Raw genomic sequence first — 27,113 nt, forward strand, 5'->3', positions numbered from 1 at the left:
ATAATATATATAAACATTTGCATTAACATTTAAAATAAAGTCAAGAAAACAATGCTATCACATGAAAATAATGGCCACCGTTAAATGTGCATAGAATGAGTGTTAAAACTTCACTGCATGATTAATGCATTGGTACATTTTAATGTTATTTTGATTAGAAAAGTTTCCTTTAATTCTATTTCCCCTAAATAAAATTAATTTGAAAAAGTATACGTTAATAATATTAGTGGAAACTAACTTATTTCCCCCTAATATAATCAATATATAATTTTAGTATTTAAAAAATATTTATAAAAAGATGAAGTGCTCGGTGTATAATTCAACTCTTCAACTGAATTATAAAATGAGTGTCGGACTCTTGACGTGGCACCGACTCCATGTTGAGCTGGATACGTCATCAGCTCGGGAGCTCGCTCGAGCCGTGCGCGCGCTGTCACTTGAGTCTCTGAGGAGACACTAATCAAGGCTTCAGGTACGTCTAAACACTTACTATTTGCAAACAGATGATCGTATGCATTACGCTAATGATCCGGTGAAGAACGGTGATTGATGTGAAGCGTTAGATGGACCGCAGTGCGAGAAATCGCGGGTTTAAAGGGCATTTAGCTTGAAGTCAGGGTTGACTGGAAGCATCATGTCTACAGCAACAAGCAGGTCATCGCAGGGGCTGTTTACTGAAATGTTTGACCGGATCAAATCGTTATAAAGTAGTTGTGCTCTCAAATTGTTTTCACGTTGATGTAAGCTTATTTATATTTCTTATGCTATCGAACTAGCTTTCTGTGGCTAATTTGGGAGGGTGGGCTGACGCCCCCAGTGGATCCATGTAGTTCAAGTGAACTAAACTAAACTTATAAACTGCATAACTGGCTGCATAACCGCAATTTTATTATTAATTTATTTTTTCGTTGCCGTAACCAAATGAATTACCCTGATATTTGTTATGAGCTTATAATTTTGGAATAGCCACTTCTTTGAAAATCGGGCAGATTGTTGCATTGCGTACTTATTTTGTATCTTAATATTTCCCCAAATGTGTCGTAATTGTCAAAACATTTGTATGGTTAACAACCAAACAATATTGTTTTTAATATGTCTCCTACTTCATTGGTTTGTGTTCTTCTTATCTGCACGTGGCATTTGCTGCTCATCTGCAGCTATGGAATTTTCAAACTGGGGTCCGGGGTCCATGAGAAAGTTTAGAAAATGCATTGCATAACATTTGATGATAATATTAATAACAACAATAAACAACTAAATAAATAAATGTTATATTTAAACATTAGTGTAATACAATAATCCACTCTGTGGATAAATCACGTTAAAACCAGTATGAAAGCATTTTCGACATGACAAATAATAATAATAAAATAAAAGTAGACAATAAAAACAGGCAAAAATACTAATAAATAAGAAAGCAAATAAAAATACATTTCATATGTTTAAATGCAATTTAAATCTGTTTTTCAGTATACTGTAATTCATTCTAAAAAAAAATGTATAGCTGCCTTTATATTTTAGGAAAGTGGTCTGTGGTTTGAAAGCCCCTAGTATATGATTCAAAACCTAGTGACCTAGGCCTACCTAGACAGCATTTTTGGGCATCATAGTCACCGTCAGGCTACCTACGAGCTACCTACCTAGAGGGCATTTGGCATCATAGATGCTTTCTAAACTTGTATCTCTTATCTTATTCCAGCTTTTAATGATGTGTGATGTGACATTATAGTTTGCCCTGCGTCCAAAGGGTAACGATGAATCAGACTGTAATATATACACAGATCAGACTGCATGTCTTATTTGAATACATCACCGCATACATTTCTCTCTCTTATCCATAAACCCCGTTTAACTGGTAGATTCCAGAGGGTGCTATGGCGACCTTCCAGGAGTTCATCCAGCAGAACGAGGACCGTGATGGCGTCCGTTTCAGTTGGAACGTTTGGCCGTCCAGTCGTCTGGAAGCCACGCGTATGGTGGTTCCTGTGGCCTCCCTGTTCACCCCGCTGAAGGAGCGGCCGGATCTTCCCCCAATTCAGTACGAGCCGGTGCTGTGCAGCCGGGCCACGTGCCGAGCTGTGCTCAATCCTCTGTGGTAAGTCTGTTAAGTCAGAGCAGACAGCATAATGAGTTCACAGATGGAGGATCTACTTCTTATCCATTGCAGTAATTTCCAAATAAACATTTATTATGAAAGCTGGATACATTATTTGCGTTGCCCTAATATTATTATGCTTCTGTTTTTTTTTTTTTTTTCCCTGTTTGCACAAACAGTCAAGTGGATTACAGAGCAAAACTCTGGGCTTGCAACTTCTGTTATCAGAGAAATCAGGTAAAGTCATTTCAGTTTTGAAAAGTGTAGAACTGCAACTAATGATTAATGAATTAATCTGTAGATTATCTCCTTGCTTAATCGGATGTAAAATCCAAATATGCTTATTTAAAAAAACAAAAATCTTAATTTTAATTAAAAGATTCATTCTGATAAGTTATTTGCAAAACTGTTACTCCACATCCTCAAAACAATCATTATTCAAATAAATATACTAAATGTATGTATGTAGGCTCAAAATTAAACATTATATGCAAAAAAAGGGGTTACATTTGTACAGGTTGTTTACCATTTGAAATTAGAAGTTAAAATCAATAAATGAAAAATGATAGAGAAAAACAAAAGCACATCCTCATGGAACACACATTCACTCATGTGAACAGATTGTATTTATACTCCATTACAGTAGTCTCTTTACTGTTTCTGCTCTCATTAAAAATACAATTGCATCTAAAATTTTAAACTTGCATTTAATGTCTAACATGAAATATTTTTAGTAAAATGTATATTTTAGAATTCTGGCGCTCTGTCTGTTTGATGCCCATATGTGTGTTGATGCTCATTCACTGAAGTGTGTGAAGTTTAACGGAGACTCACTTGCTGTCAGGACGAGCCTTTATGCAAAAATGGAAATAATTGAATGACTGATAAGGATAAAACTGTGAGGGAAAACACATTTCAAAAGCAACAGCACGCACATCTGCCAGAGAGCCTGACAGGGCAAGAAATATATATGCTTTTGTTTGAAATACTTAATATGACGCATTCTTATGATTGTCATTCATAACAATTTGGGTCATGCTCTTTTTCCACAAGCACTATTAAGTGTTGTTTGTAAAGTGATATTTGAAAAGTGATGTTATATATGCAGAGTGCGCAGATGGAATTAATTGCTAATCGTATTTGTTTTTGATTATTTTTATTATTGATTTTATCGGTTAATGGTTGTAGCTCAAGAAAAGTGCATTGCATTTTTAAAAGTATCAATTAATTAATGACAAAAACAATATCCATGTCCTGTCATAGTTCCCACCAACTTACGCTGGAATATCCGAGGTCAACCAACCTGCTGAGCTTCTTCCACAGTTCTCCACTATTGAATATGTTGTCCAGGTAAAGCTTTTAATTATCCACCTTTTAATGGCCATATAAATACTGAACACTAGAACTGGATACATAAGAAATAGTTACTGATCTATCATAAGGATTGAGATAAAGATCACTTAAAATTCATGAATGGTAAGTTTCATTTGTTAATTCTGTTTCTTTTCTATAGCGTGGTCCGCAGATGCCCCTGAACTTCCTGTATGTGGTGGACACATGCATGGAAGATGATGATCTGCAGGCGCTGAAGGAGTCCTTCAGATGTCCCTCAGCCTGTTGCCTCCCACTGCTCTGGTGGGCCTCATTACGTTTGGACGCATGGTCCAGGTTCACGAGCTGGGCTGTGAAGGCATCTCTAAGAGCTACGTCTTCAGAGGCACCAAAGACCTCAGTGCTAAACAGCTTCAGGTAGTTCAAGATAATTTAAGATCCAGGTGTTTGACTAAACTAGTTGGCACAAATGGGGGCAGTCGTGGCCTAATGGATAGAGAGTCGGACTTGTAACCCGAAGGTTGCGAGTTTGAGTCTCAGGTCCGGCAGGGATTGTAGGTGGTGGGGGAGTGAATGTACAGAGCTCTCTCCACCCTCAATACCACGACTGAGGTGAGACCCTTGAGCAAGGCACCGAACCCCTAACTGCTCCCCGGGCACTGCAGCATTGGCTGCTCACTGCTGTGTGTGTGTGTGTGTGTGTGTGTGTGTGTGTGTGTGTGTGTGTGTGTGTGTGTGTGTGTGTGTGTGTGTGTGTGTGTGTGTGTGTGTGTGTGTGTGTGTGTGTGTGTGTGTGTGTGTGTGTGTGTGTGTGTGTGTGTGTGTGTGTGTGTGTGTGTGTGTGTGTGTGTGTGTGTGTGTGTGTGTGTGTGTGTGTTCACTTGTTCACCACACGTCACATCCTATCCTTTCCTTTTTTAAAATGTCTCTTAATATACAATATTTTAATTTGATAAATGTTGTGTACAGGAGATGCTTGGGTTATCTAAACCCGCTGCAGCACAGGCAGGCAGAGGGCCACAACAGCCTCAGGTTCCTCCTTCAAACAGGTGAGCTAAATATGTTTTTATAGCTGCTTTGCAAATTGAAATCTTCAGACTGTATAAACGAATAATTTGCATAATCAAATTTGATATTTTTAATCTATTTCTAAAGTTGTCAAGTCAGTTTTATTTATATAGTGCTTTATACATTATAGATTGTTTCAAAGCAGCTTCAGAGTGATAAACAGTGATAACAGAATCAATGATACAAACTTTGACAAATTCAGAATCTGCTGTAAATCAGCTCTAGTGTCCTTATTCAGCTTAAGTCATTTCAGTTTAAAAACTATGTAAAATCCATCAGTTATAAAATGAATTCTGCTATAAGCAGCTCTGAAGAATACAATAGTGTCATTATTCAGCTCAAGTTCAATGTTGATTCAGTTCAAACTAATAACAGTTTCGAAGTTGCAAAATCCGTCCCTTATGTACCAAATTTAATTCATCTATAAAGAATCTTTACAGAAGACAATAGTGTTGTCATTAGAGGTCTTCTCGGGTCATTGACGTGCACAGCCTGCAGCCCTGCATCGGTCCGTAAAAATCCTGGGGTCCTGCTGACTGATTTGGTCGCTGCTCCATTACTTTCATTCAGTTTTTTACTTATTAGCCTATTACTTTATATTTTTGCCTTCCTGATGGATGCATGTTGTTTTTTAGTTTGGCTTTCAATTGTAACCAGTGGATTTGAAATATAAACGTGATGGTTTATAAAAATTAAATCAATGGGTTTATAGATCATGGATTTGCTAGTTTTGTCTGCAGTGTTATTTACCTCATCTCCGGTGAAGTGCTTCTGCACACAAAAAAGAAAAGCCTTGCATTGACACGCAGCATAAAGAAGTGAGTGGGTTTCTTGGTGGATCTCATATCTATAAGATGGATTTCTGAGGTTACAAACGTATGTTCCTTTTTTACGTGCGTTTCTCAAAAATTAACTTAACATGAATGCACAAGTTAGGCTACGCATCCACGAAAGTTTAAAAGAATTCGGGTGTAATCGGGTCCATTTGGGAAAAGCACATTTATTTTAATTACCCGAGACCCGAGGCTGCTAATACCGAACCCGACCCGTGTCAGGGGCACTCGTAGAAGTTTTGGACCCAAACCTGTGAAGACCTCTAGTTGTCTTCCAGAACAATTCATTTCAAGTTTTGTTCTCTGATAGTGCATTAAGTGTATTTTAAACCCCAAAGGCAACACTGACAAGGAACCAAAATTCCATCAGGTGGCAGTAGTAGAGAAAAAAATCTTGGGAAACCAGCCTCAGCCTGGGGACCAGTTAAATGAACCTATATGAATAAGGACAGTGTGATTTATGGTGGTCATTGATTATATGTGTGCTCAGGTTTCTGCAGCCAGTACAGAAGATAGATATGAATCTGACAGATTTGCTGGGAGAGCTGCAGAGAGACCCCTGGCCTGTGACTCAAGGAAAACGACCACTGAGATCACTTGGAGTGGCTCTTTCCATTGCTGTTGGTCTGTTAGAGGTGACTATCGTGATTTATGTTATTATCTTCAATCATGGTCTGCTGTGATGGCAGCTTTGCTACCAGCTGCAGTTACTAAATTACATGTTTACAATGCCAGTTTGGACATGCCTTCTTGTTCTTTATTATTACTATTTTCCATACTTATAACAATAAAGGCATTAAATCAATCAAGTAACACAAATAGAAGTATGGAATTATATTGTGACCAAAATGTATAGCTTCTTCAAAGTAGTTTTGCACATTCTAGATGTGCTCAAAAATTCAACATAATGAAGTGCATCCTGGGATGCTTTTTGAACCACATTGAAGAAGTTTCCAATGTATACTGGATACTAATTGACTGCTTTTCATTCACTATTCTGCTCAAAATGCGTATTTTGTAATGAAAAATTTAGTTTTTTAAAAACTTTGCATGTAGGCGTACTAATTTTAAGCATTTAAGCTGAAGCCTTAAGCGTTTGGCTCAAAAGGTTTTTGAGATCATAGAATGCATAAATTCATTAAAGTGTGTCCAAAGCTTTGAGGTTATTAATTGTTTCCCTCCATTTCCATCCCTCTTGTAGTGCACTTTCCCTAACACTGGCGCTCGCATCATGGCTTTCATCGGTGGGCCCGCCACTCAGGGTCCGGGTATGGTGGTAGGAGATGAACTGAAAACGCCTATTAGATCCTGGCACGACATCGAGAAAGACAATGCCAAGTTCATGAAGAAAGCCACTAAAGTGAGTCTTCCCTTTATTTGTTGTCTGTATGATGGGCTTGTTAGAAGCAGTGATGGGAATAACGGCGTTATAAATAAACGGCGTTACTAACGGTGTTATTTTTTCAGTAACGAGTAATCAAACTGTTTCCCCCGTTACAACGCCGTTACCGTTACTGACAATAAAATGCGGCGTTACTATAATTTAGAATATCAGGGCTCAACATTAATGCTTGTCCGGGACAAGTGAATGTTTTGGACGGGCAAGTGAAAGAGAAATTTACTTGCCCAATTGGACAAGTAACTTGAAAAAGTCAATACCAAAAACAATAATAACTGCCTTTATTTATGATATAGCCTTTGTTATAAGGGTGTGCGATATATATCTTTTGCAATAATTTCGTAATTGTTGTTTTAATTAGTAGGCTATATTGCAAGAATCAAACAAAACACACCTACAGAGTGCACACATACGTAAAGTCGTCTAGGTTTCACTGCATGATTCAGTATTACAATGCATGAGGAATGATCAGAAAATTCATGATATGGGGGCAGAAAATGTATACATTCATATAATTTCATGTAGTTAAACAATATCACACGTAGATCGAGCACCGTTTTTTTTGCTCCAAAAACCATCATGATTACAAATGTGATTAAATAAGAGTTCAATAAACAGATAGTTAACATTAAGAGACTTACGTTTTAGACAAAATATTTCCTGTTTTTGCTTTGTTTCACCAACAAAAATAATTCCAAACACAGCCACAGCACTGTTTCGCTTCTCTGAGCAACATGATGGCATTTCGTTCCTGAATGAATCAACCGTTTAAATGATATTAACAGTGACTTGATGCCACCTACTGGTGGTATTAATTTCACATTGACAGTATTTTTTATTTTTTAATAATTTCAAACATCAGTATTCAACGTTTTATGAATCAAAACATTATTTATTCATTTATAACTGCAGATTAAAGCATTCCATGTCCCTCAGAGCTGCATTAAACAGTGGGTAAATATATCTATTCCACTTCAGATGCAGCTTCTGTGTTTCCTCTACATTGCTGTAGATGAAAGATGAATTTTGTTGGTACTGATTTCATTTGTTTGGTAACAGCCCAAATGTCTTATACTAATTGACTGATTAAATTGATCTCTAATTAAAAAAATGTAAATTTAAGTTTGAAAATTCATATATAAAAAAGTAAATATTAGCATTTTATTTTTAAATTTAATATAAAATAATTGTATTTGTAATTAATACTCCCTTTTTATTTTAAAATATAATAGTATTATCACACTTTATTATTTTTTTCATTATTTTATTTAAAAATAAAAATCTAACTAAATAAACTAAATGTGTTTTGTATAACTACAATAAATAATTACATTTATAACTCAATAAAAAAAATTCTCTCCAGGCAAGTAACTTTTATACTCGGACAAGTAAATGACAAATTTACTTGTCCGAAGGACAACCACATGAGAATGCTTAATGTCCTGCCCTGGAATATTATTATCATTTTATTTTTCAGTTTATCTGAATGGACAGTGTAGCTGTATTTGACATACCGTAAACTCTAGCGTGAAGGCGCACGGCTCGCCATTGCTTTGTCTCACACGCGCAAAGAAAGATACAGAGCAAGATGTAAACGATATTCTTAGTTGTATTTTCCTGTCAAAATAACGGAGTTCCTTTTGGAGTTCTTCAGCTTTTGAGAACTGCCGGGTTCTCTGGTAGTGGGCGGAACTTATGCGCAAACGACAATCTTATTGGCTGGTGCTCACCTATTATCGTCCCTGTTTTGATTTCAGCAAATCAATTAGAGCGAACGCAGACAACGTGATTAATATTCATGAACCCAGCAGCTCATTAATCCTTAGTGCGTTTTATATTGTTATTAGTAGTAGAATTCGTAGTAGTTTTGTTATCTTATCAGTGTTATTTTTAGGGGGTTTTCCTTTTTATCGAAACACTAAATGACAAACAATATCTTAAGCACCACCACCAGTCCTAAGTTCAGTCAACATGACAAATAATTACTAAAGTTCTATCATCATATAATGCTAAATTATCATAATATCAGATTATAATGCTTGACTGACTGATGCTAAGTGTCAGATATTTAAAAAAAAAAAAAAAAAAAAAAACTGCCATTTTTACAAACATAAGCTTTATATATATATATATATATATATATATATATATATATATATATATATATATATATATATATATATATATAATTGGTTGATACTATTTACAATAATATATTGAATTTGTTAGGTGTCTCTCACATTGTCCCACAGAAATATTAAAATATATTAGTGTACAATGTTTTATAATAATAATTTATTCTATTTAGTGTTCATTTCATTAATTTAATATTGGGGGCATCCAAGTTATTTGACACATTTGAACTTTTTTTTTTTTTAAAGTAACGCAGTAGTTACTTTCCCTGGTAATTAGTTACTTTTATAATGATGTAACTCAGTTACTATTTGTGAGAAGTAACTAGTGACTATAACTAATTACTTTTTTAAAGTAACGTGCCCAACACTGGTTAGAAGTACCCACATACTGGTGATACCAGTGATTTCATAAAGATTGAGTATCTTGAAGCTCTACTGGTGAGTGATGGGTCACAGAGGTCCATTGGAAAGTTCACAATTGAACTGACCTTTGCATTTTCAACTGTTTGAAATTTCAGAGCAGAACACAGTTGTTTTCTGGAAAAACAACTGCATATTTTTTTTCATACAGCATTATGTGTGAAAACTGGCAATCAGCCAGTTCTATCCTAATTCTTACCGGATTTGAGTTTACGTCTACATTTATGCATTTGACCACACGTTTAGCCAAGTGCATTCAAGGTAGACGTTTTATCAGATCTTGCTTTCCCTAGGAATCGAACCCTTGACCTTGGCTTTGATATTGCCATGCATTTCTGTCTGAGCTATTCCTATTCTGTTTAAAGTGTAAATGTTGTTTCTGTACACATTTAAAATAGCACTTCATTCCCTTGTAGCATTATGAAGCCTTGGCCAACCGTGCTGCCGCCAATGGACACATCATTGATATTTATGCATGCGCTTTGGATCAGACAGGATTACTGGAAATGAAGTGCTGCACCAACTATACAGGGTAAGTGATTCAGAAAAGGTTTTCAATTTTCTTTTTAAGTTGTGGTTCAGCATAATGACAGTGCGTCTTTAGAGATTTGAGGGGACTCTGGTGCATATTAATACATGCTGAGAGTCAGGAAACATAATACTATCCCCAAGATTTTCAGTAGGAGCAAACACTTATTCAGAAATGTGTGAAATTCCCTTTCTTTGCCATTATGCTGTTTTAATAAATGATTTTTATACTGATTGTAAACTTGTAATGTTTTTGGACTGTCTTCAACAGTACATCTTTATGCTTTTGTGTAAATGGCAGGGGTTACATGGTCATGGCGGACTCTTTCAACACATCCCTATTCAAGCAAACCTTCCAGAGAGTTTTCACTAAGGATGTGCAGGGCTCCTTTAAGATGGCATTAGCAGGGACTCTTGAGATTAAGGTGGCTTGCTTTTCTTTTTATATAATTGTTCTGTTGTCTTGACTGTTTTAATTCTTTCATTATTTAATTGTACTATATGTGGGTTACCGTACAATCTTATTAAACTATTATTTCAGACTTCAAGAGAGATAAAGATTTCTGGAGCAATCGGCCCGTGTGTCTCCCTGAACGCCAAAGGTCCCTGTGTGTCAGAAAATGTAAGTACTCATCAATCTTAAATGAAATGGGCTATACATTTTCTCTTAGGTTCAGTGTTTTCCCTGGCAATGTCGAGAACATACTGACATTCATTTTGACTTCTGCTTGTAGGAAATAGGAACTGGCGGAACAAGTCAGTGGAAAATTTGTGGACTGGATCCAAACACCACTCTTGGATTCTACTTTGAGGTCGTGAATCAGGTACATCAGAGTAAAATTTGTTAGATTTTCTTACAATAACCCTTGTCATACATGTTCAGAAGTTAGCTTTGAGACAGATGCTTATGGATTACTGCAGAAAATAATTTTGACTTGTACCTCGGCTTGCAAAAAATCTAAATTTTCAAAATGTTTATGAATTACTGTGAAGCAAAATTGGCCTCAGAGTATTACAAAAGTCACAGATACAGTGGCTGTTGAACCTGGTGTCAGATTACATGTAGATTTCCATCTTAAATACAGGTGGTCCACTAGAGGGCAAACTTTCCTCATACATGGAATGTTTTTTTAAAACTGCATTTCAATTTAAAGCATTACTTCACTGCAGTAGTTTTTAACCTTTTATATCTTTTAATGATGCTCAAAAGATAGAATCGTAAATTAATTATACCAAAAATTGGACAGTATATTGAGAAACATGATGTGAAATTTTTACAGAGAATAATTTGGAGGTTAGTCACCTCTTCAGTTACTCATTTTATATTGTCATTCTGAGTGTGCAGGGTCTTAAAGGAATAGTTCACCCATAAATGAAAATGTGCTTGAAATTTACTCACCCTTAGGCCAACAAAGATGTAGATGAGCTTGTTTCTTCATCAGATTTGGAGAAATTTAGCATTACTTCATTTGCTCACCAATGGATCCTCTGCAGTGAATGGGTGCCGTCAGAATGAGAGTCTAAACAGCTGATAAAAACATCACAGTAATCCATACCACTCCAGTCCATCAAATAACGTCTAGTGAAGTGAAAAGCTACATGTTTGTAAGAATTAAATGCATCATTAAAACGTTTCAACTTTCAACTTTTGTTTCTTGCCAAAATGTAAGTTCATAATCCATAATAAAAAACTTGACTAAAAACATTTTGACTAGTGGATTATTGTGATGTTCTTATCATTTTATACTGATGGCACCCATTCACTGCAGAGGATTCATTGGTGAGCAAGTGATGTAATGCTAAATTTCTCCAAATCCAATTACAGTTACTGTACAGTGAATAATCATTTTAGCTGTTGGTGTGAGCTTTTATTTAAGAAAAACATTTTTACGTAGCTAGTGAAAGGTGTCATTTCAGATTGTGTCATCAAAATAATACAAATTACAGTCAAAGTCAGTCATAGATGCAGTTCCTGAAAGCAGTTGAACTGTGATTGGCAGTTTCAGATGCTGAACATTTTAGAGACAGGTTTTATTTCACAATCACATTGCATTGTCCTTTGAGCATTCATAAAAAAAAAGTGAATCACTGTTTGTGTTCAAGTCACAAAAGAAAACAATACATCTTTTCTGAAGCAAAAGTCAATTTTTCTCTTCTTTCTTCAAGATTCGTTTACTGTAGAATATCGCACAAGGTTTCTTCTTTCTGCATGAAGTCTGTTTACATCATAAGCAGTGAAATTGCTTCTGGTTAGCTCCGCCAACCCAGTGTCCTCTTGTGCTGTTGTGAAGCGATGCTGCAGATGCTTCCCTAAGTCATGATTATTTCTACGCTATTCAAACCACCAAAGGTCCGTGAGGGTCGCGGTCAAACCAGCGTGAGGTCCTGTTGGGGTTGGTTGTTTGTTTGTAGTGCCGGAGGTACACTGGGATCTGGCGAGGAGAAGCTGTTGCTCTCGCGGCGTGGCTGTATGGTCGTGCACTGAGAGAGGGAGTTTTTACGAGGGTACTCAAACATCTGCCGGATTTTATTCAGGCTTTTGCGCAGCGCTGCTCTGTACCTCCTTGAGAGATACAAACAAGGTCATGGTAAACCTCCCACATACTTGCAAGCTCTAAGAATCTAAAAAACAACCACATATCAATACCATGATTCATAGCCACTCCATGTTCTCTTTCTAGATGTGGGCCAAATTGGCTATTGAGTTTTTACCACCACCTTCGTTTTCCAATCCTGCTCCACATTCCATTCCTGCCACATTTTATTTACAAAACATTATTGAATGTGACAGGTATTAATATGGGCTGCCACATCTGATAGTTAAAAGGCCAGGAAAGTCTTAATCAACAATAAAAAAGGTAATGTCTCTCCATTATTGCATTTCCCAAAATAGAGAGCTTCTTTTCAGGGAGAATGTGTTATGTATCTTCCTGTCTTCCTTCTACCTCTCATGACATTAGGGATGGGCTGTACGATCTTATACTTACAGTAATGTCTTATAGTAATGATATATAGTACAATATAGTTTTCCCTTGAAAGCATAAGAGATGTCTTATCGAAGCTGCATTTATTTGATGAAATATACAGAAAACTAATTTAAACAGCTGTTTTCTATTTAAATGTTAATTTTAAACATTTCTTGTTATCAATGCTGAAAACAGTTGTGCTGCTGTGTAATATTTTTGGTGAAACCATGATACATTTTTTGTCCAGGATTTTTTGATGAATATAACTTTCAACAGCATTTATATTGAAGTTTATAAAATAAATTATTTTAAAATATTGTCCCTTTTGGTCAATTAATGCAGTCTTGCTGAATAGGATACATTTGTAACTAATTTTTTGACCCAAAACGTTGAATAATGGTGAATTTTATTACACCGGAGTGTGACAAAGCAGTGAAGTACATATAAAATGGTATAGGTGACACATATTTCTGTTGTTATATGAATATACAGTTATACAGTCATTCAGCCCAGCCCTATTTGCTTCGTAAGAGACATACTTGCCTTTTTACCCTAATTCCACATGATATGTATTATAAGAATGAAAATGGTGCGTTTAGTTGCTTACGTTTGAGTCATGGAGTTGATCCATGGGTTAAGAGCTGAAGTGAAGAGTACAAGCCACGTGGCAACAGCCGAGGCAGGCTGTGGGCTCTCTTTTCCCATCAGTGTCTCATAGAAGCAGATAACGATGTATGGCAGCCAGCAAACGAGCAGACACACTGTCAACAACACGCACAAATCACATGACGTGGTTAAAGATTTTTTGGACAAGCTTATTTCATTAGCTCAAGAGGAATATCGACTTGAACTGTCTGGAGATTGTGTTGCATGTGTGATGTATTTTGCTAATTAGTTTCTCCATAATCTACCTGGACCCTTGCTGTTGTTTTTCTCAGTCACCAAAGACAGAGGAATAAACATCATACATTTAAAATAATTAGGTTGTCAATCGATTTAAAATTTTAAATTGAATTAATTGCATTGAGTTCAAAAACAATTAATCCACAGCAATTAATTTTGCAGTTAAATTTGCTAGTCTGTGGGTTAGTTGTTGGTCTACATGCGCACGCAGACTGATGTCTTAAGCCACTGTAATCTCACTAACTCTTTTATTCTATAAATTTTCTGAAATAGAACAAATGGAAATAGCAAAAATATGGAAATTGTGTTATCTTTTTATTTTTTAGCTTACTTTTGAGATTCTTTGTATAGATTCCAGCTCTGCACACCAACTTTGTGAGGTGCAGTGTGGGTTGCTTATTAATGGTACTGAAGTAGTATGCTGGATACTTGGCTGCTTTTCCTTCCTCTCCTGTCCAAGTCGTCCATTAAATAAATTACATTTTAGTTTTGAAATGAAATTCATACGTAGACATTTTATGTTTGTCTGCAAAACTAATTTGAAGCATTTAAGGTGAAGCCTGTTTTTTAAGGTTGTGTGAAACATAAATAGAGTTACATGAAGTGTGTCTAAACTTTTGACTTGGTGTATTTTATTTGGAGTCATTGGCGCAGTACTCAAATCACAAATGAGGTCTCTATAATATCTCAGTTGTTTAGCAATAAGATTAAATGGAGAGAAAATTGTCTTTTAAAAATGAATCTTTTCTATACTTTTAGAAGGTACTGCAATCTATAATTGTTATAATATTATAGTATTACTGTACACCACTATTCAAAAGTTTGGGGTTAGTAAGAAATGCTTTTATTCCGCAAGGATGCACTAAATTTCCCAAAAGTGACTGTAAAACTAAATATTTATATTTCAAATAAATGCTGTTCTTTTGACTTTTGTATTTATCAAAGAAACCTTAAAAATGTATTATGGGTTCCACAAAATATTTAGGCAGTCACATTGATAATAATTAAGAAATGTTTCTTGAGCAGTAAATCAGCACATTAGAATGATTTCTGAAGGATCATGTGACACTGAAGACTAGAGTAATGATGCTGAAAATTCAGCTTTGATCACAGGAATAAATTGCATTTTAAAATATATTCAAATAGAAAACAGTTTTTACTGTATATTTGATCAAATAAATGTAGTCGTTGAACATTAGAGACTTTTCAAAAACATTTTTAAAAATCTTACCGACCCCAGACAATGATAATATATGTGGATGCTGGTGTGTTTGTATTTAGCAGGAAGTAAGTCTCCATATGTCAAGGAAAAATGATTGTACCTAATCAAGTGATGTTAGAAAGATAATCACTTATTGAAAATCCAAAACACTGTGGCAAATCAAACACAATAAAGCTGCTTTATGCCCCCTGATTTAATTACGCTTACCTATGGTAGTCACCATTACTATGGAGCTTTTGAAGTAATTACTGGCTGGAACGTAGAAACAATGGTCTTCGTTGCAAACAAACGTCCCTCGCCGCACCTGGTTTCTGGCTATGTACACTATATATCCATACATGGAGCACATCAGTACAATGGGAATGATGATTCCCACCACCATGAAGAGCATGTTGAAAGCGATGCTGGACGGTTTGAAGTTTGGAACACAAAGGAACTTTGTCTCGCTGTAGACGTAACTACCAAAACCAAAGAGTGGCAGAGCTGCGTTGAGGATGCTGTAGAACCACACCATTGCGAGGATGATTTTGGCCCTGTACGCTGTGAAGATCACAGGGTAGCTGAGGGCGAAGCAGATCTCTGTGAACTTGTCAACAGTTGCCCAGGTGAGCGAATGGATTGAGGCGAGCTGGAGCAACAAAAACAGAAAGGCGCTGCCCTTGCAGGTGGCACTCTTACTGGGGTAGCTCTTGACTTGAAAAAGGCTGTTATGAATACTGAAAGGGATGGTGGAGACACCCAGCGCCAGATCACATAGGCAGAAGCTTAAAGTGAAAACCGAGGTGTCCGTTTGCAAACTCCGATTGAGTGACACCACCAATAGTAAAACCAAGTTCCCCAACACGGAGCAGATACTGGAACCGATCATCAGCGCTGCATAAACCACTGCCGTCCACTGCATGTTTACATGTGCGTTCAAATGTAGACATTTACAAAGAAGAATCGAGCTCATTTAACGACAGAGATCACACTGGAAGCTGTGGAAAGAGGAGGTCACGTTATCTGTGCCAAACCACCAGGGAAGGTGTTGCTTTATGGGAGGAGTATAACTCATGCTGATCTTCAGGAGTAGAGGATCAACCGCCCTTCGCCAAGCACTGATCTCTTTGGGGAGCGTTAGTCAAACCCCCTTCTGCCTTTACTATCAGCACCTGCCTCAGCCGGTTCGAAAATGGCAAACATGCTGCCTTGAGAGGCAAAACTATGTGAACAGCTACAATCACATGTAGCGAGGTAAATAAAGCATCTAACATTTAAAGAGTACGTTTCTGTGGACACAGGGCGCTCTGGGAGGCTAGAGCTGCACTGCTCTGCAAACACGACGCTTGAGATTCAATATCCTCTCTGTTGCGACTGCTGCCGACTTTATGAGCCGTTTCATGCTCGAGTGTTTTTTTAGTATAATTGGCAAGAAGCATGACCCTAATGCGGTTTAAGCCTTAATCATTAATTAAGGCTTCGGTGCCTTTACCCAGAGCTTAAGCCTTCCTTCCAGTTATAACAGTTTTATCCTGTTACATGTATTGTTTCATACAGGCATTAAACAGTTTTTGGATTACAGGATTTTTGGTGGTATTGCACAAGCCATATTTGTAATACCTTACCTGGACTTAAATGTTTAGTCAAATGTAACTTATACTTAATGTAACTTGTAAACTTAAGTTCACCAAGGTTGAAAATTCAGCTTTGGCATTACAGGAATACATTTTATTTTAAACTATATTAAAATAGTAATATTGTGAAATATTATTGCAATTTAAAACTTTTTTTCTCTGTTTTTAACCAAATAAATGCAGCCTTTGTGAAAAGTTTGGAATATTGATTTTTTTTTTTTTTTATAGTAGTGTTTATGTAAGAAATTCGTAGGATGACTTCTTGAGGAGTGGGACACTGTGGCTTTGCTAATGCTTTCAAAACCTCTCCATTTGTCAAATTCTTGCTCAACTAATGGTGTGACTTTGGGTGAGACTATAAGTTGTTCAGTGGAACATTAGTTAGTTCATCCAGACAATAGCAGATTGGTGCCAGGGTGGTGGGAATGTTTTGGAAACCTGTTTGAATGCAACCTCTTATCTTTGCAATAACATTTCATGGGTTTGTCTTTAATATTGTTGAACAAAATATTGAACGGTGTTCTCTATCTTTTCTTTTTCCTCAGCACAATGCTCCTATCCCACAGGGTGGACGTGGAGCCATACAGTACGTAACGCAGTACCAGCATTCTAGCGGGCAGAGGCGCATCAGAGTGACCACAATTGCAAGGAAGTGAGTGTTTTCAACATTGATAAGAAATATTTCTTGAACAGCAAATCAGCATATTAGACTGATTTCTGAAGGATCATGTGACACTGAAGGCTGGCGTAATGATGCTAGAAATTCAGCTTTGCATCACAGGAAATGAAATTTTAAAATAGATTAAAACACACAATAGTTCTTTTAAATTATATTTTTGATCAAATAAATGCAGCCTTACGTGAGCGCACAAGATTTCTTGCCAAGCCCAAACTTTTGGATGGTACTGTAAGGCTTTTGTACATTAGAACTTCTGTTCTACTGTATTTCAACCCTAAATGTCAGACCTTGCAGATTGTTCTTCTTGTAGATTGTCCTTTCATAAATGCGTTCAGGTTTGGACATTATCTTTGTACATCATCCATTTGTTATTCTCAACAATCACGGACAGTTTCCATGACAACTCAAAGAAGTTTCCAGTTTTAGAACATTGCATTTGTTTGTCAGAATCGCTGCACATCGTAAACGTAAATTTAGTCTTGGACAAAGACTAATGCACTGCTTGTAGCTTTCAAACATTCTAAAAGTGTTTTAAGTGCCTGAAACATTACTGAGCTCTTCGACACTTTTCTGTTGTCGCTTTAAATATGCCTTTTAGATTTCTTTTTTAACGTGCAGACGTGAGGATGAATCAATGTGAGTCAGACCGATGATGAAAAAGCTTGAGTTTGAAGGTCACTGCTATAACATGTTCTTCACATCCTCCTCTTCAGCTGGGCTGATGCGCAGACTCAGATCCAGAGCATCGCTGCATCTTTTGACCAGGAGGCCGCTGCCATCCTCATGGCCCGCCTGGCCGTCTATAGGGCCGAGACGGAGGAGGGCCCGGATGTTCTGCGCTGGCTGGACCGACAGCTCATCCGCTTGGTGAGTGTTTCAGCACTTCTTCTTTCAGCTGGCACTTACTTGGTATAATCAGTCCTTCAGTATTAGGGATGCACAATAATTTCTTTATTTAATTTAATTTGCAGTGCCAGAAATTTGGAGATTATCATAAAGACGATCCCAACTCATTCCGTTTCTCCGAGACATTCTCGTTGTATCCTCAGGTACGTCCTTTTGTCTCACACTCTGAGACTACACTGAATCTCACTTTACAGCTAAGTGAAAATGAGATCTTGACATTGTCTTTGGCAGTTTATGTTCCATCTGAGGAGGTCTCCATTCCTGCAAGTGTTCAACAACAGTCCTGATGAAAGCACCTATTACAGACACCAGTTCATGAGACAGGACCTGACCCAGTCTCTGATAATGGTACAGCCCATCCTGTATGCGTACTCGTTCAACGGGCCGCCAGAGGTAAACATGCAAACCTTCTCCCACTGCACATTTAGTGTTTGCTTGGTTTGACGGATCAATGAGGGACTTTATAGATTCTTGCATGTTTTTCAACACATGAAATTGTAATTTTCTCCAAATTGTCAGAAATTAATGAATATATGATGCATATAAACTTTTTTTAGCCATGCCTATAGCAATATGTTTAACACATTTTAAAATGTAATTTATTTTTATGATGGAAAAGCTGAATTTTTCAGCATCATTACTCCAGTCCTCAGTGTCACATGATCTTTCAAAAATCATTCTAATATGCTGATTTGGTTATTTATTATTCTTAAGTGTTGAAAACAGCTGTGCTGCTTAATATTTTTGTGAAAAGGGGATTTATTTATTTATATATATATATATATATATATATATATATATATATATATATATATATATATATATATATATATATATATATATATATATATATATATATATATATATATATATATATATATATATATATTTTAAATTATATTATATTTTATATATGTCGATCATTTAAATGTGTCCTTGCAGAATAACTGTATTTATTTCATACAAAAAAATTACTGACCCCAAACTTTCGCAAGGTAGTGTATAGAAAGTGAAACTAGCTTAATAAATTTTATTTAAATATCAGTACTAATTGATTTTGTTTCACTTTTTTTTTAATGAGCTTAATGAGTCCTCAAAGTCAAACACGTGTCATGACTTGCATTGAATGTGCAGTGCAGTGTCATGATGACTGTGCACTTGATGTCCCCAGACTCAACAGATTAAACAGTGTTCTGTTTAATTAGTGTGCTGTGATCTTTTGTTCTTATTTTCGTTCAAGCTCATGTTATTGTTGTCTTGAAACCTTTTTGCAAAGGCATGGTACCATTTGTACTCAGGAGCATAGAGGTTGCACATATTAGCACACAATTCTTTTTGAGAGAGAGGGAGGACGCAAGAGGCAAATGTTCTCTGAACTCTACATAATGGTCTGTACTGCTTGTTCTTCAGTAGCAGTGACTTAAAAAACATTAGGGTGATGATACAATGCGCAACTCAAACTGACGTGTGTGTATTTCTAATCTGTTTTTAATGGAGGGCTTTGTCACTTACTGTTTTCCCCTGACATTGGGACCAGAAGGGGGAAGTTCTAGGAAAGATGTTTATCAATACATCTAATTGACAGTGACAGTCTAATAATGGGCTTTGTTTCCTGTTGTTGTAGCCTGTGTTGCTGGACAGCAGCAGTATCTTGCCTGACCGCATCCTCCTCATGGACACCTTCTTCCAGATTGTGATTTTCCATGGAGAGGTAAGATGTAAAAATCACAGCACATGTTCTGCCTTCCGATTGCACAGCGGTTTGTTTTCCCATGTGACTGGGTAGATGTTGCTTTAAAGCCAAGTCTTTTTCATCTCTTCAATAATTAAGAATGCAGTCTGCTTTCTTGGTCTCGGTCTGAACTGTTCAGTAATCTGTGCCAGTTTTGCACTGAAACAAGTTTAAACTTGGCCGCGTTTCAGAGGACAGACATTTTCTGATGGAACGCTTGTAGGTGTCTCGCTGAAGTACATGCTAATGAAGTGAAATTTTAAACAAATGGAGTGATATGTTCCCTTAGAGTCACATTTACTAGCGCTAGTAAATGAGGTGAATTCTCAGATTTGGCAACTTGTTGGATGACTTCTGACAGATGCACTGTGTTTTCCCTCATGTAGACTGTGTCTCAGTGGCGTAAAGCCGGGTACCAGGACATGCCTGAGTATGAGAACTTCCGCCACCTGCTTCAGGCTCCTGTGGATGATGCCCAAGAGCTTCTGCACACTCGTTTCCCCATGCCACGCTACATCGACACAGAGCACGGCGGCAGTCAGGTACAGAGGACGTCAATAATTATGAGGCACTCACACTAAACTACACAGGTTACACTGATTTATTGTTTAGATTTAAAGTAATTATTAAAGGTCATCGATATTCAATGAATATTCTAATCTTATTTAACTAAGATTATATTTAACTAAAGCAATAAGCTACGAGATGTTGTGCAATACGAGCTCTGTCCCAAAACCTTTCACATTCATAGGGCCCTGTGATTTCAGTAATGCAGAAAACGCGGAATCCAATCATAAAAATGGAATTTACTGTCCAACGCGGAATGTCTCTGAATTTGTAAAGCTTTGAATTAGGGATGCACCGAAATGAAAATTCTTGGCCGAAGCTGAATGAAATGAAACACTGGGCCGAAGGCCGAATACCAAACACGGTTTTTTGCATTTTTTTTCCCCCCATGTAGGCCTATTTTTCCTTTTTTTTTTTTTTTTTTTCACCACTGCATAAATTAAATAGCCAAAATGTGCTTTTACTGTTTTGTCCTGCTTTTCAAATAAAAAAATAAATAAAATTCCAAAACAACAATTTAAAAATATTTACTTAACACTGAACATTTTTTAACATTCTATCAGACAATATACCAACAAAGCACAATTTAACTTAAAATTAATAAGTTACTAAAATATTTTTTTTTGGCCATTTTTGAGACCCCCTTCTTGAATCAGGCATGTATTTTTTTTTTTTAACTGTACAAATAAATGCAGCCTTGCTGAGCAGAATAGAATTATTTTAAAACATATTACAGATCCCAATTTGAACACTATTGTGAATGTTATAATAAATGTATAGAGCTGTTGTCTTACTTTTTTATTTTATTTTACAGAACAGTAAAATTACAATACTAACATTTATGAATGTTGATGGAGTTGTTGCTTTTTCTTAGACTTTATTTTGGCAGAAACCCACGGGAAGATCTTAGTGCTGCTTTTTGTTGACAACAGCATGCAGATATTTAAATAATTCTCATTAGGAATTTGGGAAGATGTTTGTCGCACTTTTCACATTGTCACGTGTCTTTTAAAAATGTTACTGAGCAAATGACGAGTAGCAGTGTTTTAGCGCAGATGTTCCTCGCGCTTTGGACTTTGATCCCTGGTGCCGCGAGCTCGTGCAGCGCTGTTTGAATACATGCAATCCGTGCGAGTATTAGAAAACATAACATTCTGGAGTTTATTTACTAATCATTTGAGGCCATTTCGCGATTTCAATCATCATAGTAACCAGCATCAACCCACCTCTTCCTCTTCTCATCGGAGACATGAGATGCAGCGCTAATCATCTAACTGTCGGTGCTTCGTGCTTGGAATGATTTTTGCATCTTTCTGTGACTGTTTTAAATACTTTCACACTGCAGACTGTTTGCTGCATTAGTGTGCGCCTCTATTTGATCGCGTCACGTCCTTGTTCGGTTCAATTTATTCGGTCTTTTCACTTATTCAGCCGAACAATTTCGGTTGCCGAACATTCGGTGCATCCCTACTTTGAATGGATAAATCAAGTCAGTACACTTAGATGCGATATGGACTTGTGTCTGTGAATATTGAGCCGCAAAAATACTGTTTAAATATGAATACTGCGTGTTCTGCGTGTCTCTCTGTGAAATGAATAACGCAGACGCACGTTTTCATTTACTGCTCACATACTGAAGCACACATGATGCTCGTAGGGATATCAGCCACTGCCGCCTCATTTTATTGAGTACATGAACAAACAATCTTTAGAACTGCACTGAGAGTCACTTCATCAGCATTTTAGTTTCTTTTGAGAAAAACTCATCATATCGTATTCAAACTTGAAGAAACTGTGACTGAAATATATTTCTTAATGTAATGAGAGTCCTACTACTACTAATAAAATTATGAAAACATTATTTTCAAAGGAATATTTACCAGAAAAATTGTTTAGCAGAATTTATTTAGCATAAAAATGTAAATACACAACACAGTATTTCTGAAAAAATAAGATAATACATTTTTTTTTTTTATAAAATCAATTCATTAGAGATGCTTTTGATTATTAAAATTGAATGAAACCATTAAAATACAATCCACAAAATTAATGGAAAACAGAATCTGGAAAAAATAAAACTCAATTTGAGGGGAAAAAAACATATTTCATAGGGCCTTAAAAATGTAATTTTTGTTAAACTTTTAACAAATTTATTTTTAAATTGTAAGCATCATGATTTCAATTTTATTAATTGATTTGATTTAATAAAATTTAATTTAATCATTAAAACAGTGTCAAGAAAAATTAAAACGGAAAAAAAAAAAACCTGAACTTGGGAAAAAATCTAATTTCAGATTTCATAGGGCCCTACATACACTATTAAAAGTAAAGGCTCTTTGTTGGAATCAATGGTTCCATGAAGAACCTTTAGCATGGGACCTTTCATTTGCGCAGAAAGTTCTTCGTATTTGTAGTGGAGTTCACACTTATAAAAATTATGTTCAATGAAAAGTTCTTTTGGGAACCTAAAGTGCAGGCAGTTAACTTCTAAGGTGCCTTTTAACAGAAATAGAGCCTGATAAGTGACTGATTTGGAACTTTGCAACTCTGCACTACTCATATGAAACACATGAGAGATCGGATTTACAGTTGATTCCAATACAATCTGAAATTAGAATGTTGCTAAGAGTTTGTCTTAAAAGCACAGCATTTGGTAAAATAGATAAAAGAATGAGTTCAGTTACATTGAATTTGATTTTTGTCAATACATTTACATTTATTTATAACAGAAATTTATCTTGACTTTTGGATTACACATTTTTACTCCTCATTCGGTTTGCCCTCTCAATGTCAGATTTGTCAGCACAATGTTTCTGCCTACTTTTTGGCACAGCCTTTATGTTGGGAATGCACCAGTGATGCCTTAAATTGCAGTCTAGGTAGGCAGCTCGGTGTCAGCTCAAGTTTTGGAACAGAACTCTTTAATTCTGGAAAAAATTACAGAGCCATGATGGATTATTTCAGTGGGGTTTTTTTTTATTGAATGGCAACAACAGTTATAATGTAAAAGATGGCAATTTTCAACAAACAGTTCAACTGATTAATTATTTTAATAATAATAAAAAACAAAAGCAAATCTTGTGCCAAGTAATATTGTTCATTAGCCTGACTGAGGTTTATGGTTGCCAAGCAGCATAACAAATCGAAGATCATTCTGTGTGTTGCAGCCAACATTTAAGTGCACTTGGCTCTTGAATATGAATGCCAACTGATCACAGTTGTGTACAGCTGTGCGATGATGAGCTAAAAATATATATTTCAATATTTTTCCAAATTTTGATGAAATTTTCAATTATCTTTCTTATATGTATTTGGGGGCAAAAATTAACCTTTTTCAGTTTTTTGAAAGCAAATGCCACTTAAAACAATTGACAGGTCTATTAACTGCATTTACACTGTAAACTAGAGGTTTTTACAGCCAAACCTGTGCATTTTATTAAAAAAAAGTTGGTTTTAGAGCGCCATGGCAAACGACAGTTGTTTGAATCAGTAATTTTGCATTAGTCAGTGCAAATATTTATAAATTGCTTTCACAAAGCCACCTCCATTTTCTCAAGCCTTGATTAATGACGGCTCAAATGGATGGTGCTACTTTGAAAACAGTTGTTCCCGACAGCTCTTCAGTCAATTTCTACGCCTGAGCAACTCGCCCTCAGAGATTTTTAAACGGCGCTTGTGAATAAATGACTGTAATGGGTCATCAAGACATGGCTGCTGTTCTGCATATTAATACACCATGTGAACTGTTTTCTCTCTACCTCCAGGCTCGTTTCCTCCTCTCCAAAGTGAATCCTTCACAGACTCACAACAACATGTATGCATGGGGTCAGGTAAGTGCAGTATATCTCACCAACACAAGCACATTTCCTATGTGAGGAATATTGATTAGTCTACTGTGACGAGCCGTTGTTATAAAACAATATAAACACGTCTTGGCTTGTTCTAATATTGTTTTACCCACACCGCCCTGATTGAATCACACTTCCTGTGTTTGTGTAGGAGTCTGGCGCACCCATTCTGACAGACGACGTGAGTCTTCAGGTGTTTATGGATCATCTGAAAAAGCTGGCAGTGTCCAGCGCTGCCTAAGAGCCTCCGCTCATCAATCTTTTTCTCAGTAACACACAGCCAGCAGGGTCACATTGGCACTGCCCTCAGTTTTCCCCATTTATATCATGCATATATTGAGCCTAGATCTTTGCAAACAGAGATTGAGTCAATCGTGAAGGGAAGTGTCATTCTTGAATGATTAATTATGACAAAAATGGTAAACACTACATGTTTACATCAGGACAAGACATTTGTTACTGTTTTAATCAGAATGAATTTATTTAGCTATGTGAGTGAACAAGCAACATAGTTAAAGAAATAGTTTACACAAAAATAACAGTTCATTTATTATGTACTCACCCTCATGCTATTATTTCAAACCCATATGCTGTTTTTTTTTGGTAGCTGTACACAAACTCAATTTTTTGAAGAATTATCTACACAAAAATAGTCCATATGCTTTATTTCCAAGTCTTCTAAAGCCATGTAAGCTTTCAGTCATTTCAGTTTTTTTAGTCGTTATTCACTGCCTAACCCACATTTGTCTCCAAAATTAAAAAAATGGCACATTGCAGTAGTTTGCTATACAAATGTACATATGTACCATTTTTGATTGTCTTATTTGATTACAGGAGAGTTTAAAGTACTATTAAAGGTCATTAATATCCATTATTCAGAAGTAAAGGTCATTAATATTCACTGACCTATGTAATCTTAGTTAAATTAAGCAATAAGCCAATGCTGTTTGTTGTTGATTGCTTCTGCGCACCATTTTTGAATGCTCTAGACATGAATTATCTGAAATTTCCTTGTACAAAGCTATTGTATGGCTTCATAAAACCTGGAATGTAGTGCAAAAGTCATATCGATGTGCTTTTTTCCTATGGCAAAAACCACAACAATTCTTCAAAAGCTATTTGCCAGCATATGGGCTTGGATCAACATGAGGGAGAGTAAATAATGACTGAACATTCATTCTTTGGCTGAACTATTGCTTTGAATCTGATGTTTACGCGTACGAAGCTCTGTGATGAGACTTATGTTGAACGGAGACAGGAAACTAGCTGGTTTTAGCACACCTGCAGCAGATACTTTTGTTTGCCTAGTCGAGGAAGGTGAAAGCAGTGCCAATGTAGCCAATTAAGCATGAGAGCTCGAACGCCGCCTCTAGCCAACAGCGCAGAACAATGGCTTATTTTTAGACCCTGTGAGCGTCTCTTGTCTCGTTGCCGTTGATGGTTTGTGTTTCAGCATAGGGTTGAATGCCCCGATCCGAACACAGACTTGCGGAATTTGTAAGCTGCCTTTCTGTCTGTAGCTCTGATATTTATGAGCCGTTTCTAGCAGTATTGTATGTTTTGTTTCTAATAAAACCGGCTTCGTGATCCCAGCTGGCCTGCAGTGTTCAGATTTTGGAAACTGAAAACCTTCTTTCTGTCACTCTAGCATTTCAAGTCAGCATCCTGTGAGTCTCAAAGGACACGGAAACTGACTGCGTGTTGTTAAAAGAAGAGTTAAAAACCCTTGTGTCATTCCAAACTGCATGACTTGCTTTCTTCTGAGAGACACAGAGGTTTTGTATCATCTCTGAGCTGTTCTTTTCCATACAGGCTTTGATGAGGGTCGAAATATTCCTTCAACAGAGTGCAACTATTGCATGTTCCACAAGTGAGAGTTTGGGCTTTGGTGTAAAATAATTCATTGCATTGCACAGTCATGAAATATGATGGCACGGTCCAACAAAAAGATTCAAAGATTTCCTTCGAGAAGAATTGCTTAGTTTACACCATTTCTGTGGTTGTTTTCACTGATGGCCACACGGGAGCAGCAATTAACTAAGAGAGCACCGGTTCAATTGTGATTATTAGAGAAGTCAAATGTTCCTTCAAATGCAGTATGTAAATGATTAAGCTCTCACAGCAGTTGATCTAGATATTTCACATCCAAGTTTTATGGAAAGACAATTACAGATTCATGCCTTAAGTGTTAATTATTTCAGAACGTACTATGTTATTCCCAGTTAAATTTCTCATCCGTCTCCCTAGCCATATGGATCATCCTGTCAAACAGGCATGCCAGGGTTTTCATGCTTCTTAAACACTTCATTAGGCTGGTATGAAAAGGATATTACTTATACCCCCTGAGCACAATGTAATGTATGATCTATATTCTGATTCTATAATGCATGCTGAAACGCTTTTCACACCGATTTCAGCTCAATAGCTGTGAAAGCCTGTAACTATACCTGTAAATTCCTCCTATAGCCATTGATTTTTTTTCCTTACGCATTTGTTTTCTTCATATGTCCCATCTATTATTTTCTTAAATTTGCCTCCCAGTCTCCCCATTTCAAAATTGAATCAAAAATACCATTAAAAATTGAAGAACTGTGTGTAAGAACATGCATTACATGTTGATTTGTAGAGCAAGACTTGTTGTCTTTTATTGCTATTGCAACATACAGATCAATGTGTACATGAGGGTTGTAAAGTATATCTGTCTTTCAGTGAAAAACAGTTATTTATTAGTAACATGAACCCAATTCTGATTGGCAGGAGTGTCATGATGCATTTTACATGCACTGCAGAATATAAGCAGGTTGCAAACATTGTGCTTAATATGCTTTGTTTCCACTCTCAAAGACAATATTCCCAAACTGTATTGC

General features: G+C 36.5%; 2 protein-coding genes across 2 annotated transcripts; one reads left to right on the top strand and one right to left on the bottom strand.

Moving 5' to 3' along the window:
• Positions 1–344: 344 nt before the first annotated feature.
• sec23a (Sec23 homolog A, coat complex II component) lies at positions 345–25,838 on the top strand. The gene is given in 21 exon segments (XM_058749667.1): positions 345–472; positions 1,860–2,095; positions 2,275–2,332; positions 3,359–3,445; positions 3,609–3,687; positions 3,690–3,844; positions 4,397–4,476; positions 5,819–5,963; positions 6,530–6,688; positions 9,699–9,814; positions 10,112–10,235; positions 10,352–10,432; positions 10,545–10,634; positions 17,060–17,166; positions 17,907–18,060; positions 18,165–18,242; positions 18,331–18,492; positions 19,724–19,810; positions 20,218–20,373; positions 24,163–24,228; positions 24,398–25,838. Coding segments are annotated over 20 exon segments (2,295 nt in total). The 5' UTR covers positions 345–472; positions 1,860–1,874; the 3' UTR covers positions 24,488–25,838.
• On the bottom strand, positions 12,178–15,899 carry LOC131523341 (adenosine receptor A3). Its single transcript, XM_058749668.1, has 3 exons — positions 15,109–15,899; positions 13,384–13,537; positions 12,178–12,373 (listed from the first exon to the last, which is right to left on the bottom strand). Exons 1-3 carry the CDS (start codon positions 15,851–15,853, stop codon positions 12,178–12,180), a joined length of 1,095 nt encoding a protein of 364 aa, XP_058605651.1. The 5' UTR covers positions 15,854–15,899.
• Positions 25,839–27,113: the final 1,275 nt, after the last annotated feature.

This window comes from Onychostoma macrolepis, chromosome 17 (assembly GCF_012432095.1).
Source record: "Onychostoma macrolepis isolate SWU-2019 chromosome 17, ASM1243209v1, whole genome shotgun sequence".
NCBI classification, from domain to species: Eukaryota; Metazoa; Chordata; class Actinopteri; order Cypriniformes; family Cyprinidae; genus Onychostoma; species Onychostoma macrolepis.

Bases quoted from the DNA above. Each gene is read 5' to 3' on its own strand.
- LOC131523341 (XM_058749668.1), bottom strand. From the start codon at position 15,853: ATGAGCTCGATTCTTCTTTGTAAATGTCTACATTTGAACGCACATGTA. The intron at 13,538-15,108 runs GTAAGCGTAATT...TGTTGTTGACAG, and splicing joins AGTAATGGTGACTACCATAG to TGTGTCTGCTCGTTTGCTGG. The intron at 12,374-13,383 runs GTAAGCAACTAA...GTATCTCTCAAG, and splicing joins ATCAACTCCATGACTCAAAC to GAGGTACAGAGCAGCGCTGC.